The 20134-nt window shown below is 40.2% G+C and overlaps 1 protein-coding gene across 4 annotated transcripts in view; it reads right to left on the bottom strand.

The window, feature by feature from the left end:
• The window catches only part of DTNA (dystrobrevin alpha), a 98887-nt gene that overhangs the window by 12275 nt on the left and 66478 nt on the right, over positions 1–20134 (bottom strand). For 2 of the 4 annotated variants that reach the window (XM_086609263.1, XM_086609265.1), the window contains 6 exons: positions 16054–16141; positions 13446–13543; positions 11947–12060; positions 8543–8639; positions 7068–7088; positions 2846–3005 (listed from right to left, as the gene is read on the bottom strand). In XM_086609263.1, the coding sequence (XP_086465389.1) occupies positions 2846–3005; positions 7068–7088; positions 8543–8639; positions 11947–12060; positions 13446–13543; positions 16054–16141 (578 nt within the window). The remainder of the gene's footprint in view (positions 1–2845; positions 3006–7067; positions 7089–8542; positions 8640–11946; positions 12061–13445; positions 13544–16053; positions 16142–20134) is intronic. The other 2 variants (XM_086609264.1, XM_086609266.1) reach the window with 2 other exon arrangements.

Genomic DNA, 20134 nt, shown 5'->3' with positions numbered 1-20134 from the left:
GATTAAATCCAGCGTGAACTCATTTGCAGTGTCTGTGGGGGAGGAGGGAAGAAATGAAGTGTTTTCTCTAAGTTCCCACAGCTGTTTAATGACACCATTATTGCCAGGTATTTGCCAGATAATTATGGCAAATGTTGAAGAAACACACTTGACCTCATCAAGACTGATGTGGATTTTTCTTCTCTGCTCCATCTCAGCCTCTCCTGTAGCTCAAGGACTTTCTTGCATATTCCATAATTTACTTTCTCTCTCTCTCTCTTTTTTTAAAATAAAGGAAACACTATTGCCTCTCTAAACAGCTCCAGGCTGCTTTTAAACTCTTTCTAATAACAGATCTAGAAGTGCTTCCCTGCTGAACTTGGCAATATTCCCTTAACCATCAATCATGAGAGATTCTTGTGAGTGTATGAAATACTCCTTCCCTAGGAGCAGGCTGTGAGTAATATGTGCTTAACTCCCCCAAATCCCAAACATAGCTCCTATTGTAGCTGAATAATCAATATATCCCACAGAATCTCTAATCTTCCAGACTGTATTATTCACAGGAATTGGCAGGATTTGACTGCTGTAGATTCTTTAAAACTGGTGGAATATAAAACAATGCATTTAAAAAAAGTTCCCCAAATCTTAAAGAGGTTTTATTTAATAAATATATCCATTAGCAAATGGTTCCTGGAATGTAAAGTAAAGTAGTTAATCTCCCTCTTACACACACACACATACATGCACACTCCCAGACAGCCACTACCTCTCTAAAGTCTTCTCAATTTTGTATCTCTGAACTACTGCAAACACTATAAAAGAGAAAAAAACAAACCCAAGAGAAACCACGCTTTTAACCATAGGCAGATCTCTGTTGGTGCAGCACAGAACGAAGTCGTAAAATCTCAGCCCACCCCTCCCTCACAAAGTTGTATGTCGAGATGTGACAGAACAGCGGCTGGTTTCAGGTTATTTGGGTTTGACTTTCCCACCTAGAGAATATGGTAAATAATGACATAAAGCTAGATATTTATCAAATACAGCAGTTCTAAAATGTGATCGCTTACCTTTTTATACTGCTTTTTCTCTTGAACAGAACACATCTATATACTTAAAAAGCATTCGAGTGAGGCAGCCTAAGTATTTTTTATGGATATTTTATTGTAGCCACTACATCATTTCTCTTATTCTCAGCTCTGGAAGAAACTGTCCTATAAGAGCATAGGGATTAGTGGTCCATATTTTTGCCTGTCTTGATTTTTTTTCATATCAGAAAGAAATAAAATACGTCTTGCCTGTTTCTTTTGCCACAGAAAATGAGATATCCAGGAACCTGTTATGTTGGAACTAAGAATCATGCCTTGGTAAAACATGTTCAATATATGAATCGACTAGCACTTTAGTAGAAAGTTCTTGATTGCATTATAGATTCAACCTTACCATAAGATACACACAGACACAATTGCCATGCAAGACGAGGGGAAAGGTGCATGAGGAGGCTGAACTGGGCTCCTGGAAACAAACATGCCTCCACTGCAGCAGAGGAACTCCAGAGCTGTTCAGCCTGGAGAAGAGAAGGCTCCAGGGAGAACTTCTAGCAGCCTTCCAGTACCTAAAAGGGGCCTACAAGAAAGCTGGATAGGACCTTTTTACAAGGGTCTGTAGTGATAGGACAAGGGGCAATGGCTTTAAACTGAAAGAGCATAGATTTAGATTAGATATAAGGAAGAAATTCTTCCCTCTGAGGGTGGTGAGGCACTGGAACAGGCAGGTTGCCCAGAGAAGTTGTGGCTGCCCCATCCCTGGAAGTGTTCAAGGCCAGGCTGGATGAGGCTTTGAGCAACCTGATTTAGTGGAAGGTGTCCCTGCCCATGGCAGAGGGATTGGAACTAGATGATCTTTAAGGTCCCTTCCAACTCAAACCATTCTATGATTCTATGTAAATATTTTAGGAGAGAGTAGATTAGAAAAAGAAAGAATACTTCTTCATTTAGATCACACAGACTATTTACTTTAGTATTGAACGTTATAATTTAATCTGTGGCCTTAGAAATTCAAAAGAGTTAAAATTTATTGTTACTTGACAAAAGAGTGGAAAGAGAAGTGAGAAACACAGTGCAGCCTATGGCAGTTTTCTGGAAACACAGAGGAAGGGTTCACCTAGACTTCCAGACTTGATTACTGACTAGTCTAGCTGGACCCTTCTCAGAGACTCGAAGCAAAAGGACAAGGGACAACAGTCACAGGCTGCATGAAGGGAGATACAAGGACAAAAAATTGACACAGTAAGCATGGTCAAACACTGGAACAGAGGCTGTGGAAAATGCGTGCTAGGAGCTGTTCAGAACAGACCTGGTTAAGGTTCTGAACGGTCTGATTTCACTTTGAAGCCTCCCTTCTTGGAGCAGGAGGACATGGTGTCTTTTAAGAGCCGTTTTCACCTGGACTAATTCTATGATTGTGTCATCTATTCCTAGCAAAGTCTTTATTTAAAACCAAAGACACTGACAACCAAACACATTGCCAACACCTTGCTGAGGTCAACAGCAATTTTTCTTCTCCTAGTTTAACAGAGCACTGATAACTGCTCTGACCATCTTGCATTAAAATTCCCTTTTACCACAAAATCAATTAATTTGCATCATTGTCCAGTTTCTCCTTACCTGCTCGCTTTGACAGCAAAGTCTGATGGCTGACAAAGTTGATTTTCAATGGAAAAACACAGTTGTTGCAGATTCTTTTTTTGGTTTTATTTCATTATGCACAACTCAGAAGCTCAAGTTCATGTAGTCATTAACCACAAGAAATAACGATTCTTCACACAGCCTCCAAGTACCTCAGACAAACTACTAATGAGACTTACTTTGTGCAAAGGCTTCCTGCACATCTCCTCCCACCCCGGTCAGAGAGTCCTGAGGTGCGTGGGTTGGGGTGGAGCAGGCAGAGGCAGACCTGATGGGCATTGGAATCGGTCGACTGATAGTGTGGCTGGGTGAGGAACGTGGGGAGCCTGCCCCTTGGGTCTGCAAAACAATCACAAGGGGTTAAACAGATCTGTGCAAGAGCCCTCACCTGCTATCCTTGTCACCCATCCCTCAGCTTAAAGGCATCATGCTATTCGTAGATCAGTTGGATAATGTTAATTTTCCTAAAAGAAATACACTGAAGTCGGTTGTTAGCAGACAGCAACCCACCCGTGTAGAAAAATAGTAAGTAGGAAAATATGAGTCAAGATCTGACTTCCTTTAAGCATGGGAAAATGTCAGGCAGCTAAATTAAAAAAAAATGCAAGTTAATAAGCACCAAAGTATAGACGTTCTCTCTGCCCTCTTCCCTCTCTCACCCCCCCAGTTCACATGCATGTTTGAGAAAACATAACCCATTCAGGCTGTGAGAAGGGGAAAGACGCTGGCACTGATGTGGTTTTCAGCCTGGCAAGGGACTGAAACAGCCCCTTTCATCAGAGCGCTGCCGTGAGAGCCGATCACCGCCCTGCCCTCTGCCTCCCTGCAGGAGAAGTTCATGGTACATGCAGCCTCTCAGTCACATAAAGTCTGACACTTGTAATAAATAATATAGTTTTATGCTTTTTATTCAGAGCTAGAGAACTATTTTAAGCCACTATTAAATCATATGCTATTAAATTGTTCACTCTACAGGATATACTCAGGCACTCCCAAAACACTGTGGGGATAGGGCAATATAAATTCCTGCTATGGGTTTAGTTGCTGGAAGTGAAAATGTTTTAACACCAGTCATATAAAATGCCATGCTGTTAGCACCTCACAGTTAGCACCACTTAGCTGAAATTCAAGCAAACTTTACAAAATTGTCATTTTTACAAACGCAGCTGGGTGAGCGATAAAGAGACAGAGTGCCCTTCTCATCCACTGTTTCAAAACCTCTGGGAATGTGTGTCCATGTAAGGAAAAGCAGATGCTGGAGCCCACGGCTTTTGACTCAAAACCTGTGTCTGGTAGATGCTGAGGATGGAGGTGGCTCGAGTGCTGTTAAAGGCGAACTACAACACAAGCACCTGGTTGTTTACAGTGAAAAGCAACCCGAGGGCTGGTGTTTCCCTCAGTGAGGTTTATTCTGAGAATTCAGAAGGATTTCTTAACGCTTCCCATGTCATTTCTTTTGACTTCTGCTGTGGCAGCCTTGACACGGTTTGGCAAATGCGTTCTAAAAAAGACAGAAGCAGCCCATTGCAGGAGGAGTGCAGTATTGCTGTGAGATTATTATAAATTCCTGCCCCAGACCATAAATAATAAATCAGAATACTAAGCTATTTGTTCTTTCTCCTATCACTCCTTTCTAAGAGACATTAACACTAAAGACACATCAAGGGCAAATTAGGTTAGGAAGAATAAGGATATTACTGATGAGAGAACAGAGGATTTAATACTCATAATTTCTTTAATGATCAGTTTTAGAACATTTAAATGATGGATGAAAGGGAAGTTGAATACATAAAGGCCAGGTGCTCTCCCGTTTCTGGAATCATCTGTACCCACTCCAGCAGAAATGCAGATCTCTAGTCCTCCAGAGGCAACAGAGGCAATCTCTAGTCCTGCACAGAGCGACCTGGAGATGCCCCAAGGTCCCTGGAAGTGGCACCCTCTGCACACCAGGCAGGGGATCTGGGAGCTACAGCTATTTCCTTTCATGTCATTGCAGGGGATGTTTCATCCTCTGTGAAACAAATTTGCGAAAGAATTTCTGGTTCCCGGCTCCCTCTTTTGCTTGCCCTTTTTCCTCAGCTCTCCTTTGCCTTTGATCTCGCTTCTGGGGAATACCAACAACAGTGGTCCTTTTCAGAGAAGAGGAGAAAAAAATGGACAAAATTTGCTTCCTATAGCCAAGTCATATTTAAGGAATGAACTTCAGAATAGGCATTTTATTTACTAAAAATAACAGATGCCTGCCAGTAGTATTTCACTGGAATTTTCCCACAAGAGAAATGTAAAGGCTGCTGCACACCAGTGCTTACCCTTGTGTCTGCTTTGCAGCTATGACTGAGATCTTGTGTTTATAATAAACAGTGCTCTCTTATCTGTAGCTTTCAGCATTGGAACAAACTGTTTGAGAACCACAGGGCGATGAAGCATTTGGAGTCCCCTGTCCAGTAAAAAACTCCTCTCTTTTTATACTGTTTGGGCAATATCAGACAGAACTGATGAACAGCAAATTGAAATAGGAGGATATTAGGCAATGTCTGGTTTCAGAGAGGTGAGCACTTTAATTATATTTTACTCATCTAGGTCCACCTCAGTCCAAGTTTGTGGGAATGGAGTAGCTCTGAGGATTAGATTCCTGCTTAGTGATTAACAGGAGAAATGTGGTTTTCACAGGCTAGAGCTAATGGCCTCAAAGCTGCTATGATAATCAGTAGGGACTTCTTGCCAATCTCAGCAGAGAAACTGAGCACCGAATTGCTCCCAAACCTCGGCAGCTGCCCCAGCTGAGGACTAAGACATGCTGAAAGGGGAGCTACGACAGCCACCACAGATATATGGATGGCTTCAGCTTTTATGTTGCACTTGGTTGCAGCTATCAATGGGCTCGTGCCATCTAGGAAAACTTCCATGCATTTTATTTAATTCATCATCCCTAGTCAACCTGCTACGGATTTTAAGTTAACCCTTGCTAGACAGGGAAAGGTTCCCCACTATCAAATGTCATGCACGCTTAGGATAAAATGCTTGAAACGAAAACTGGCTTCACAGGAGCTTTAGCCCATTGCTCCCTCTGCCGGAACTCGGCCGGGATGGCACCCAGGGAAAGCCCCTCTCACAGCCTCATCAAACCACACGGATGTGAAGAACTCATTATCCTTTCTCAAGGAAGGGCAGTAGAGAAATAGAAAGTTCATAAGCATTAAATGAATTGCCAGGCTGCTCATTTCAATTGAGTTCCTCCACAAATTAATTTAACCCTGTTTCCCTCAACAGATCATGAAACGGCAGTGTAATGGGGATCATTTCATGGAAAATGTGATAGTAATTCCTTAGTGTCACCACCTGGTATTCAGTGAGGCTGTTACTCTTGGAAGAAGAAAATCGTATCTCGTAATAGCCTGAAAATGTGCTTTCACTTACACTGTCCAGTGAACATTTTATATGGTAGGGAAACTCTTGTCACAACGGAAACTTCTCTTTTGTGAATCAAAAATCTTTTAATACTGTTACACAGAATCAAAAAGATGGCCCTTATACAGAGGCGATGTTTTGTCCAATTTTTCTTTTGTGCAACAGATTGATGCTCTACAAAAACTAGCCAAAATGTTAGTTTTATGAACGTCAGCATTACTTACAAACTCTGCATGCTCTATCACAGACAGAACACATCAGACTTGTGAAAGAAAGAGGAAGTGTGGTTTTTTAGAACGAAACATTTTTTATTGGACTTGTAAATCAGATTGTTGTCCGAAATGTGGGGTTTTTTAGCCTAATATCTTTCCAAGATCCATTTCAACACTAAAAAGCTCCAAAACAATTAAATCTTCTAAAATTTACCATTAGTAATATAAATACTTGCCCTTTTTGATCTAGCTTGCAGAAGCCATTTAAGAAACTAGATTATTTTCCTGAAGACTCACAGGACTGTTAGTGCCAACTTTAAAAGATGTGCAAACAATGCCTTCACTTTTTTTTCTGGATAAAGTAGGATTTCAAACTCATTGTTCTGGTCTAATTTAAACTCAGTTATACTTTTATTAAAGTTTCAAAATTCTCATTACATTTTCAAAATGTTATCTATACCATAGAAGTGTTTTTTAATTCATATTCTGGCTTTGTTTCACTACATTTGGGTGGTGGTTTCTATATCTTACATGTTCTTATTTAGAGGAGTGAGAAAAAGATCAAGACTCCTTGTAGCTGTGACTCACTTTCTAGAGGGCTAACAGGTTTAATTGCGAAAATTGTGCCAAGATACTTGAAAAAAAATGCGTGAAAGAATTGCAAAATAGTAATTTTGGTCAAAAGAACACACACACATTTCAAGCAAAGGAAGTAAAATAAATCACAGGAACACAATCACATTAAGGAGTTAGTGAGGCCTCCAAAAAGGAGGTAACTTACTACCTGTTTCAATTCTTCTTCCTAAAGAAAAAGAGGATCAGCACATGAGATTTGCCAGGATGTAAGTGAAGAGCAGAAAACAAAGCCAAATTTGGAGTACAGGGTTAAAGCTACAGTCGAGATAGTTGAAAGTATGTGACCAGGTTATGGTCCCACCTCTGCACACTTTGAAACACCAGAACAGTGCAAAGCGTGCAGAAAGCTAACATCATTTCCTATCCCAAGTTCTCTTTGTCCAGGCAGTGCAATGACAGCAAGCAGCCCTGACTGCTACTTGTAGCACTGCAGCATTTCATAGATAAGAGCGAAAAGTATTCTGTCTACTCCCAGCTCCCCAAAATCTGCTGGCTACTCAGTTGGCCCTGCTGCGCAGGCACCACCAGTTCCTGCATCGTGGCTGCAGAAGCCTGTGCCTGAGGAGATGCAAATGACATAAAGGGTCAAACTCATTCTTCAATGCAAACACATTTTGCTAAATGGATTTCAGAGAAATTCTTTCTGCTTTTATCAGAGTCATATGTGACCCAAGTTGCAATGAATATTCATGCACTCATTTTATCAACAACAAAATGGACTGATGCTATTCAGAGCACTTTCTTCCAAAGAGAATTTCTGGCATCATCTGTCCTGAGAAAAATCAGGTAAAATAGGGCTGGGCTCTGCAAATACGGATACATTTTCTGTCTTACCCTAGTCTGTCTTAAAAATGGACACGCTTTTTGATATCTTCATTTTTAACTGAGATCCTTTGTTGAGGTATGCTTCATTTGTTTAACAAGGGCTTGTTTCTGTATTTATGGAAATGACCAAGTGCTGTTGGGGAAGCATCTCTAAGGTCAGAGAGTTAGATGTGGTTGTCAAATGGCATGTCTGACAGAATTAGCTGAATGGGCAAAGAAATAGTAAAAACAATTCTGTACTGTACATCAGCTGATGCTGGTGCAGATAACAACAGTGCCGAGTTATTTGTCTCACAGTTAATAGTTACCTCATTTTATGTGTTGTTTTGTTTCTTTTCACATTCTTTTGTTTGATATTTGATGTCCTCAACAGAGAAAACTCTCAGAACACCTGAAACTGGACTACAAAATATTTTGGACATTGTCAAACGGTCGAGCCAGAGACCTCTAGCCTGAAATCTGGAGATGCAACCTAATCCCTTTGTAAACGAGCTAAACAGGACTGTATTGCATCACGCTGCAATATTATTCAAAGGATTGTATTAATTCTTCAGTAGTTTGGAGGTGTCTCTAATGTTCCACGCACTTAGCAGTACGTGACAATGATGATGTGATGTTATTGCAGGAACAACATTATTTGAAAGACCAAAGCAAAAAATAGAAAGGAAGGACACAAAGCCAAGTTTTATGGGTGGAAATGGTCAAGTTCTGCAGAATTCTGTGGCCGTCTCTCCTCCCTCTCCTCTCTTGCTTCTCTGCCTTTTCTTCTTGGTAGTATCAAGTGGAGCTCCTTACCTTCAGCAGTTTCATGAGGCCTTCTAACTGAACCATAAGCTCCCTCCGGCTTTCCTGAAGAGCAGACATCCTCTGTTCCAGCTCATCCTTCCGCTGTCTGAGAAACAAGCAAATCTGATCAGAACTTACCCCTCACAGCATCAGCAGCTTTTAACTGCATCATTTCCCCACCTCGACGATGAAGTATACGCCTATAGACCGCAGGAAAGCAAACACACTGTATGAATTCAGCATAGTGCTTAGAAACAGGGCGACATGAAAGCTAGGGAGTCCCCTCCTACTGAGAATATTCCTGGGACTGAATATAGTGATTACGAAACAGATAGACACTGACACAGACCCTTCTCCAAAGAACAAATGAGGTTCAAACAAATTTGTGTTATATTCCCTTGTGGGAATGCCTGGTGGTTTTTGTCTTTCGATGTCTCTAGTCAATAACCTCACTAGCTGTCAGGAGAAATTAAAGCCATGCCCTGAAGGACAGGAAATTACAGCAGGGGCACTGAACAGAGCGAGGCATGAGAGAAGCTAAGAGAGTTCAGAAATTCAGCCTGAAAACCACAATTATCTGCTTTTGTTTCTTTCTTTTTTTTTTTTCCTGGAAGCAAGAGTAAGACTATCATATAGGGGATATATAACTGCTTGAAAATAGCTCTTTGGACTCGGAGTCCAGTTCTGGTCCTAAGAGAGTCTGAATACTGAGCCACTTCAAGTGTGACAGTCAGTTTTTGTCCACATAAAAGGGAACAGCTTTGATTCTGCACAGCTCCACTGCACAGGATGGGGGTTCAGCACTCACACATGTTCAATCACTAAATTGTATGAGAGAGGTCCCCACAAAACCACAAAATAAAATTGTTGCCTCCTGGAAGCTATGACATAATTAACAACACTACTGTTGAAAAATATACATATTAGGTATATTTTACACACTATTGTGTTGCAAATAACATAAATTCACTATGTCATTAGCCCTGGACTACCTGCAAAATATGACAATTTAATCCTAAATGAAAAAGCACCAGAGTCAACAAGACTAAATACATTTCCTTTTTTTAGGGAAATATGAAACCCTGATTTTGAGCCTTCTCTGTAAGTTGTCTGAACAGTTACTGATAGAAACAACACTGATTTCTACAGGATTGTTCATGTGTGCTATCTCTCACCTATATAATAGCATCAGATAGTAACACTGCCAAGTTGTATTTACTTTTCTGGAGGATTAATCTATTTTCTCCTACAAATTGTCTGTGCTGGCTTTTCTCTTACAAGTGTGTAATGGTTGGAAATGCTATAAACTGTACAAAGGCAAATGAGTTTAAGAAACCGCTAATAAAAATCAGACACCCTATCCATGTAGTTTGAAGCGGCAGGTCCTAGCACAGACCTCTGCTGGGGCTGAGATCCTTTCTACAGGGAGAGAGGAACTAAGCAGCGTGCAAGGTACAGACAGCTCCTCTGAATTTTTTTCTCCCACTGTACTCCAGAGCAAGTTCTTGAAAGTAATGGGCTTTCCAACCTGTCTCCAAGACAGCACCAGTAATGTGAAGGAATGCTGTGTTCAGAACCTCATTTCAGTCAGTCTGCAACAATACAGCACCTAGTGACAGATGCTGGGACAGTCATCCACAACATAATTTACAGATTCCAGCATTTCTTATTGTTATACGAACTAAATTGCCCTACTGTCCTAATTGCTTCAAGCCCCAAAAGTCTGTGGGGTAACAGACATAAATCGGTGTGGCTCTTCTGACTCCCGCTGATTTGCACATGGTAAGAACAGCCTAGTGACATCTTAGGTGCCTAGGAATTTGAGGTGGTGTCGAAATTCCACAGTAAGTCAAAAGCCAATCTTTTGCCTTTCAGATGGTGAACATTTTAGAAGGTATGCAAAGCAGTACAGACTCACAGATTAAAAGTTATTTTCTGACTCTGACACTGCATATTAAATCAGAAAAGATAAGATAGTTGAGGAACTCAGCATCACTGCCCTAGGGACATCCTGTGTCAGGAAATTCAAATAAGGTTATTATGCTTTTGATATGTGCAGGAAAATTGAAAAGAGGGAAAAATTAAGTAGTCAGTCTGCTAACACTGCACTGTCATTTGATTTTTTTTTTAAGAATAATGAATTTTATTTGTCGATTACATATAAAGCCAATCTCCTAAATCTGCTTAAAATAGACTTTAGGCTTGATGCACAGGAGCTACATTACTGGTACATTTTATGCAGTGTATGCATTTTCATCACAGTCAGTTTTATATCTCTCTCATAACGTCACTTGCCTGTATATATCTAGGAGTAATTACATACTAAAATCACTCATAGAAATGAAGAAGCTAATTTGTTTGCAAATTGGAAAGCAAATGTAATTATTTGTGAAACAGGAAAATATTTTAGTGTGAAAAACTCAATAATAAAACTATACAGTATCTGTAAAGAAAAAAATTTAGCACAGTTTTTTACAGTAATTTCCTTTGGTTATGAATCAGACCACTAAAATATTACTTGTGTGAGGAGTGGCTATGTGGCCAAAAACGTTCTTTAGTCTTCTCATGAGAGAACTGCTCTATAGGGGGGTGAATAAAATTTAATCTAGCATTGTTTCACTAGAAATAAAGTGTTAACACTCTATTCATATGAGGTGTTCTGAATAGTTCTTACTGGATTCTCTGGCTCTTAAAACATGAACTTCAGGACTTGCAGGGAGCCTACAGATCTGGGCCAACGACAACTGTTCTTCTTCAATGTGATATACGTGGCAATTAGTATATCCATGTAGAGTATCCTAATTAACATGCAGACACATCCATATCAATGTTTTTAGCTTGGTGGGATAATGGGAGAAATGTTTCTCTAAATCTTCAGCTGCTGCAGATGACATTACTCCTCACTTCCCACATGACAAGGAGGATCCTTCTGCAGCCCGGTTTTGCACCGTGAAGAGAAGTGACCTCTCCTTAGAGTTCAACACATGGGGGAAATTTCCAAAAATTAAGGTTTAATTCTGGCTGCATTTTCATGTAGCTCTATATTTACTCTAGCATAAAGGAGAAGTCTTTGTAGAAGCATTTGTTCTGACAGAATGACGTTTTTCCCCATATAGTTAATGGTGTTTGGACAAGACTGTGGGGACCTATTCCAAATGACCTAAGGGCCTAACTCTGCAAACACTAATGCACGTGCTTAATTTAATGTAGATGAGTAATATGTGAGATTCCTCATGCATGCTCTTTCAAGCGTAAGCTTAATTACTTTTAGGACTACAACCTGCACCGAAAATGGAGAAAAAATACACAGTGTTATTTACTTAAAAAAGCCCCCAAAACTGTAAGCCAGGCTTATCTCTTATTTCTTCTTTTGTCTCCAGTCATTGCCGGAGGTTTTACTGCTGTGGACTTACCTCAGGAGCCGGAGCTCTGCAAGGAGGGTGGGATTTTGTTGTGCCTTCTCTGGTGTGGGCTGAGATGCTTGCTCATGTTCAAGTCGCAGCCTCTGGATCTCCTGTAGGATTTCTCTTGGGGAGGAGAATAAGCAGAAGACTACAAGTCAATATTATTTTCCACAAAACCATCTCACTGGACATCGCAAGAGGAGAAAAAAGTGTGACTGTATGTTGCTCTTCATCAACGTGGATATAATGACCAGGCTCCAAACAACAAAAGAAGCCCTCAGCACTGAGACAGGTCTCTGGAGATCTTTTAAATAGAGTTTTAAGATTTCACCATAAAGGGAAATATTTCTTCAAGACCCTCAAAAGTCAAGAGGTAGATATGAAATAGCAATATGCTTAATTAAATTGCTCCCTTCTACTTCTTTCCCGTGAACATTTCAAGCAGCATATGAACTTCACAAAAAAATAAATAATACCTGGCCCCTCTCGAGTAACAGAGAAAATATTTCGCACTTAAAAAAAAACTTCCAGGGTAAGCAGAGATCTGAGAGCGGTAAACAATTCACGGAGAAGCCCTTTAATAGGACTTGTTATGGCTGGCTTGCCAGCCCTGGAGTGCTGTCAAAAGGCTAATACAAAGCTTCGCAGCAGAAGGTTGAAACCTTTGTGGATTTTTTCTCTTCTTCACAACTGAATAGCAGACGGTCAGGAGGCAGCCTCCAACTATGAAAGACAAATCAACACTGGAGCTGGTGGCTCATTACAGGGTGACAGAAGGCAGTGCAGAGTTCGGAATAGGAAACCATCTGGTCTGGGCTGGCCTCTATTGTACAGTCCAGCAGTAAAAGCAGAGCTCTGCTGCCATACATTTCATGGCATCAGGCAGTCTGATACCCAGGGCCAGATCCTCTGCTGCTAACAAATGGGCGTCACTCTTTTTGGGGCCGGCTGGCCTATATTTGGTGGACACTCTCTCTCAGTCTCAGTCACATTTGTACCTAGTGTCTCATTTGATCAGCAGCCTAACTTGCTGCTAACCTTTCTGCAAACCTTTCCCAGGCAGATTGTGTTGTGGAGAGCTTTGATTGTCTTTTCACAAATGAAAGCAGGGGAGCATAACATTACCAGTGTGACTGATCCTTTTATCATTTCAGGTTACAGTGCTACAGAGAATCCAACACAAAGTTAATCTGGTTTTGAAACAGGACAGGCTTCTTTTTTAAAAAAAAACCTCTTAACAAACAGCAGCTGCAAACAGTAAAGTATCGATTGTTATATCACGTCATTGAACAGTACATATTAAAACACAAGGTGGCTGTGGATTTCAAAGCCTTTTGTCATATTCCATAGACCTTTTTGTGCCCTGTGCCTTTTGTAGGGGGAGGTGTTTGTGCATGTATAAGCACATTGCACAGAAGTAGGTGGTAAAAAACGTAGGTGGTAAAACAAACAAAACATGCACAACATACAGGGGACTAAACAAACCCAGGTACTTTGTGGATGCTTACCGGTTTTTATTTTCAAGCTCTGCAATCAGCTGCCTTTGTTGCTTGTTTGCATCAATGGTGAAGGAGATATCTGATGCCCCTCTCTGCTGACCCTGTTGCTGTTGTAAAAGAGAAGGCCGCACTGAAGAAGGAATAGCCAAGATGTACCTATGAGTTCAATGCAGATCTGCTCTGTGAAATCTGCTTACAGAAAATGCAGTACCAGGCTTGCCTACACTGAAAAAAAGAGCATCCATGTTGTGTTCATACCAGGATGGCTCCTGTGCTAGTAAAAGCAGGGTAAGTGCTAGAGTAAATAAGACTCAGTGTTTACCATCCTGTCATTCACTGCTTCAAGGAGCTTCCTTTGAACCAATTGTAAAAGGCAATGGCACTGCTGCAGGCAGTTGTTGTGATATGTTGTAATATGGCTCTTAATTTTGATACTACAGACAAGATGAAAACACTGAAGCAAAAAAGAGTGTTCCTCTCCAAAAAGAAGAGGATGTGTTTCCAGTGCAGTCAAGCTTCCTTCTCTTGAAAGCATGGTTTCACTTTCAGTCTGAAAGCTGTACTCAGTTTTCAGTCTGGCTGTGTGGCCCATTTGGCAAATTCTCCGATACACTCAGGTAAAGCTCTTTCCCCAGTCCCAAGTTAAGCAGAACCCTTTTCCCCCAAATAAAATCAAATGGCAATTAAACTATTTCTTACCAAACTAGACAGTGCTTGCTACATCTTCATCGGACTATGCTCTTTTTCATGTTTATCAGAAATAAGCAAATATTGGTTTGTTTGTTCGTACTCCTGTATTTCAGTATTATATCAATGACAATGCAGAGCAAGACATTTAAAGTTTCACAGCTATCAAAGACATGCATTTATTTCTAACTCCAATCTGAAAGAATTAGACATTAAAAAATACTCTGCTGAGTTACAGCTGTTTATCTCAGTGTTTCTCACTGTAAGAGCTTTGTGAGGTGTAACTCTGGAGCCCAATTTTATGTGATGCCAGGCACTTCCTTCTCCAGGAGGTGGCACCTTGCAAGAATGGACCCTCAGAAAGGATAAGATACATCTCAGTGCTAACCTTTGTTAGCGCTGTCTGTGGGGAAAGGACAGTACGCTATGCCTGTAACCATTTACTATTTTTTATGCCATGGGTACATTTTCCCATTAACACTCCAACCATAGGGGAGCAGAGGAATACACAAAGAAGAAGAACTGAAACATGCTGGTGGATGTCACGAGTGATACAGACGGACCCACAATCATTATCCTGAATGCTCGGTGTTGTCAGTACATTTTGTTCCTTAAAAACCAGAATGACCATCAGCAAAGCTTTAAAAACTTCCACTGTGCTTCTAATGTGGTGCCACTCTTGTGCTTGGAAAGATTTCTGTATACAGAAACCTTCTCTTTTCCTTCTGTCTCCTTTGTTCAAAGAGCACAGATGGACGCCAAAGAGTAATTCAGTATTTACCTTCAAACCAGCTCTATTTAAAAGCTACTTAAGTACTGTTTCCTAAGTTTCCCCCACATCACAGACACATGTTATATACAACTGATTTCCACCAGTTTCTACCCAGAGACATTATTAATGGGAAATCTTGAATCTAGAATTACTATCCTTCAGAAACCGGACCATCACCTACAGGTTGCCTCAAATTTGAAACACTGTGTCACACCTCTCAAAGGGATTCATTTGGGCTGGGCTGGCAGACCAGGAGCACCCGGGCACCCCTCTCTTCCCCTGCAGCTGCAGGTAGTGGGAAATTTTCCATGACAGATGGCTGCACAGGGTGGTAGATTCATCCTCGCTGCCTTCACCTGGGATGAACGCGACTCAGTGTTTTTACATGAAGAGTGGTGCCTTTTCAATTGACCTCGCAGTGTAAATCTCAGTGTGAAAATATGCTTCCGGGCACTCCAGATCAGCTGCTTTTCACTTAACCATCATTTATGGTCCCTTGTTCTATCAAATGTGCTGAGATGGAAAAAAAGGAACTAGGCTGACCTTATTTGTGCCATTTAAGATTTTATATACTTCGATTAGGTTCCTGCTTCATTCTCTCTTATTCCTGAATATAGTTAGTGAGGTTTTAGCCTGCCATCACCTTCTATCTTGGGATACATAGAGCAGAATAATCATTGCTCTGAAATGAAAATGAGAGCCAGGGCTAATGCAGGGGGTCATTACAGTCATCCTGCTGAAGATCGTTCTTTAAAATCCTCAGCACTTAGGGCCCTAGCAGCCGTGATATTTGAACTAAAGAATAAAATGGATTCACCACCCCATTTTTCCACTTCAGTAAATCATTAACCTTTAACCAAAGTTAGTCCAGACAATACTTTCTAGTCTTTCCCAAGTTCAAGATGTCAGATTCCCTTTGCTGTAATAGTTTAAATACCATTGCATTAGTATATAGATTATACGCATTAGTATGTGGATTCTTTGGTTTAAACGGACTGCATAAAAGTGTTATTACTAAATCATAACAGTGTCTGATGAAAAGGATAGGGAAAAATAATCCATTAATCATTAAGACCATCAGATGTAATTTCCCTGATCTTGCCAAGACTCTAGAACATACAGAAGGAAAGTACCTTCCTTTTTAATTAAAACACTTACTGATGAAGAAGTTTCTGCTGCCAGCCTTGCTGCATACCTGGCGATCAGCTTATGTTCTTCATCCAGGCGACTTGCGCTGTCGAGCACGCTGCTCGGGTTGGAAGGGAAGGAGGGAAGACATGTTAATACACGGTAAAAATGACCATTGCTCTGTCACGCTGTCTGCTCCCACACCCTCATTAAAGAATTTAGAAGCAAAATGTTGCCAAATTAACAACGGCAAAAGCTAATTGAGCAAAGGGCAGAAGTGGAAGGGTAATTTCCCTGGAAGGATCAGCTCCAGGGGCCAGGCAGCATCTTCCCTTAGAGGGAAACAGCAGCAGTCTGCAGCCCCTGGCCAGGGCCATGCAAGATTCAACTCGCAGACTACTCTGTCCAAAGAGGGTTGGTAGGTGGTTAGGACCACCAGTCAGCATTTGTTTTACTCCTCAGCTTTGTTGTATCACCTAGAAGAGGGACTACTTTTTGGACAATGGATTAGTGGGAATCTAGAAGCTTTGTCAGATTCGCAACAGAAAACACTATTTAGGACAGTTTTGCAGGGCACTTACCAAGGCCTCATGGACCACAGTTTGGAACCACTGATCTAGGAATTTATAGTCAGACTCTTTTATTCTTGGTTTCTTGATATTTAGGAGTAAGATTTCAGAGAATCACACAATGGTGCACCACTGATCCCAGACTGGGACTGACTTTAACCTGGAGCCAACTTCTGCTGCCAGGATGCAGGAGTCTACTAGCACCAACTATGAAAAGCATCTGTTTTGGTCACATGCACAGAATCTCCATAAAAATTACTCAGAAGGTGTAAGAACTTACTGCAAATATGCTGAATTCTTTTAAAATACTGCAATTTATTACTTTATTTTTTTCTAACAACATCAAAGGCAAATATTTCCCTCAGGTTAATCCCTTGCCAGCTGTCCTTATTTTAAATGGAGGCTATTATTTAGTCAGATGAGCAGGAAAAGGTAATATAGTGAGAACCTTTATTATTTCTAAATATCAGGAAGTTTGCAGAGAACCACCAAAACTAACAAACTGACAAAAAAATGAAATATGAAGAGGACTTTGCTGACCCTGGGTAATCCTTGGACTTAGAATTCTATATTGCATTACTTTTAGTATACACAAGAGAAAAAAAATGAAGCCCCTAAGAAGCGGTGAGGAGAAGGCTTTGCTGCGTGGAATACCAGACAGCCTGCAGACTAGCCCAGTCAGAGGTAAGTCTGACTTATTTTCTTGTGCCTTGGCAACCGGCTGGTGTTTTGGCAGAAGGGAGACAGGCACATGCCTCCCTGCCCATGGGCTCTTCAGGGTGTGCAACTGGTTGCTGGAGAATGAGCTCCACATTTCAAAAGAGCGCACAAAACAAGGGTTATTGTAGGCATGGGCATCTTATTCTGATTTTTGCCAGAACTATTTCTCGAACTTGAAAAAGCCTTCCAGATGAAAATGGCACTTGTGTGAAAAGTTCTGCTTTTGAAGAATCAGCATCGTTAAAAGGAAAAGGAAATATTTCTCCAAATTTTTTCAGTGAGTTCATATCCCCAGGTACCTCAGGGAACAACAATGTACATCTTCTGGTTGGCTTGATTAAGTCCACTGGGATTTAGAAGGTATGTTTGAAAGATGAGTAGTGGTTGATATTCATTGATCATTAAACTAAAGCTGGGAGTCATGTGGATTTGTTATGGCTTGCTGAGGTAAGGGAAAAGAGACAAACATAATCTTTTTCGCATTCTGACAAGAACCTGTGAGACCACAAACATGAAGTTTAGAACAACAGGAAAGCTATGAAAAGTGAGACCCAGAGAGGGTTTGTGTAAGCTGAGCTCGTGCAGCAGACTGCACATAAGACTTCTGGTGGTAGATGAACACTGACTTTTTGGGTTTGGTCATGTTTAATTTATTTTGTTAGATATATAGCTTAATTCTATTCTTACTTAGATTCTTGTGGGATAACTGATTTACTTTCTGAAAAGACTCAAGCTAAAGGTATTTTTCTAAATTTATACAGTTCTGCTTCTTACATACTCATGCTTACTGTCCTGAGATGTCATTCAGAGAAAGAAAGGGGCAAGCAACTCTTGCAGAGGCATAAAATTATGCAAACCAGGTAATAAGGGTTACTTTCATGACAGTGTAATTAATTTTTAATTTTTCCATAATGACTAAAACATCACATCCTAACAGATGGCTGGGAAAACAGCAAGCATTCAGCATCAATTCTCCTTTACAGCAATGTGCAATCATATTATCCATCCTGGAAAAATAAGGGATTATGGTTCCACTTCTTGGCATAACACAATCTGCAACATAGTTCTGAGATGTGAGTTAACCCCTGAGACAATGATTTTACTGAAAGAACCAAGCCACTGCAGCTTATTGATTCTTACTTGCCATTTAAAGTCTTTGATATATATTTATGTGTAGGTGGACGCCATAAAATAGATGTAGCAGCGTGCCAAATTTGGTCTATGAATGCTACAAATCACTGGCCCCAAAGCTTGGTAAATTAAATTTCAATGTCTGAGATAAATTTAATTCTGGAATGTACCTATTCTATGTGATCATTAAGCACAGAGGTAGGCACAGCAGCATTAGCCTTGACTGCCAAGACTTTTATGTCTCAGAGTTCTTATTTGCCATAACTCACTTCTGTTTTACCTCAGCAACTTCACAGACAATGATACAGTGAAATACACACAAGCTTTAAAATATTATGAATATGTGTGCAGAATTTGAGACCCTCAAGCGAATGATTCAGGCATCCTTTCTGAACATTTTGCATACAAATATCCTGCTGCTGATCCTGCTTTTCCAAAGAAGTTAAACAACGCTGTAACACTGCTTCTCCATTAGTGATCATTTCTTTATAAAGACTTTATAATTATTACCAATAATTGGTCTGGTAGAATTATTATCATTCAGATGTAGAGTGAATATCCAATATTATAACCTTTATAACAGGACTTCTTTTTAAGCTTTATTTGATCTGTGTAATATTCTACGGTCTAAAGGAGTTCTGTAAAAAGGGATCTCAAAACTGCAGGCAAAGGATGAAAAATATGATAGCCTGTGAACAAAGGCATAACACTGGAGGATCTTTGCTATTTCTCAGGCTTTAGATATGTCAAATCAGCCTGTTCGGCAGTAGGCACCCTGCAATACGTGATACGGATGTCCCCTGATGGTTTTAAAATTAAGTCACCACTGGTTAAAAAAGTCTCAGAAATGCCAGTCTCTCGTGAAATTTTTGCAATAGAGGTATCGGTGTGGTCTTCACGACATGGTCTTATTCTACAAACCTTCACTTAATAAATAATTTACTACAGAAAATACTGACAAATTAAAGGGTACCTTTCTAAGCCTCAGGGCTTTATAACAATGTCCTAACAGCAACCCACCAAATGTATTCTGAGCATTGGTTATCTGTGACACTTTCGAAATTGCCCTGATTTTAAGGTGCTTTGAACTGAGGCATGTCATCTGCACCCTCTGCTATTGTTAATTTGCCATTTACTTCAGAATCACCAAGATTTTACCAACAAAATGATAATAACACTCAGGTATGTGGGTATAATCATAAAAATTAACTCTGTTCAAGGAAGTCAAGTGTCTGTACATTTCCTCTGTAATCAATGGGTCTCTGAATATTTTTCTTCTCAAAGGAAGATTCGACCAGCCTTCCTAGCTAGAGCTAGTTGTTGTGCACACCTCCTTAATAAACATTTTAAAAAATATCATAGAATAGCATGGCACTTTTATAGTACAGGAATATGACTCACCACAGTATTACACAGTATAACATAAAAAAATCAGAAAGTAACTTTCTATGGAACAAAAATAACCTCCTACTTAAAATATGTTTTATCTCATTTTATTCTGCTCCTGAAAAGACTGAAATATGTGGAATTAATATTCTAAATAGGTAATGTCTCTAATTTATATGAGCAAAAAGGAAAACCATTTGCAGTTAAAAGTTCTTTTTTAGAACCAGACACTAAAGATGAACTAAATTAAATATCAAGTATTTGGTTTACATGCTAAAACACACTTTAAGATTAAACTAACCAAA

Source organism: Tauraco erythrolophus, chromosome 3 (genome assembly GCF_009769465.1).
Source record: "Tauraco erythrolophus isolate bTauEry1 chromosome 3, bTauEry1.pri, whole genome shotgun sequence".
NCBI classification, from domain to species: domain Eukaryota; kingdom Metazoa; phylum Chordata; class Aves; order Musophagiformes; family Musophagidae; genus Tauraco; species Tauraco erythrolophus.
Note: the sequence above shows the minus strand (reverse complement) of the source record. Positions and strands in the feature narration are given on the sequence as shown.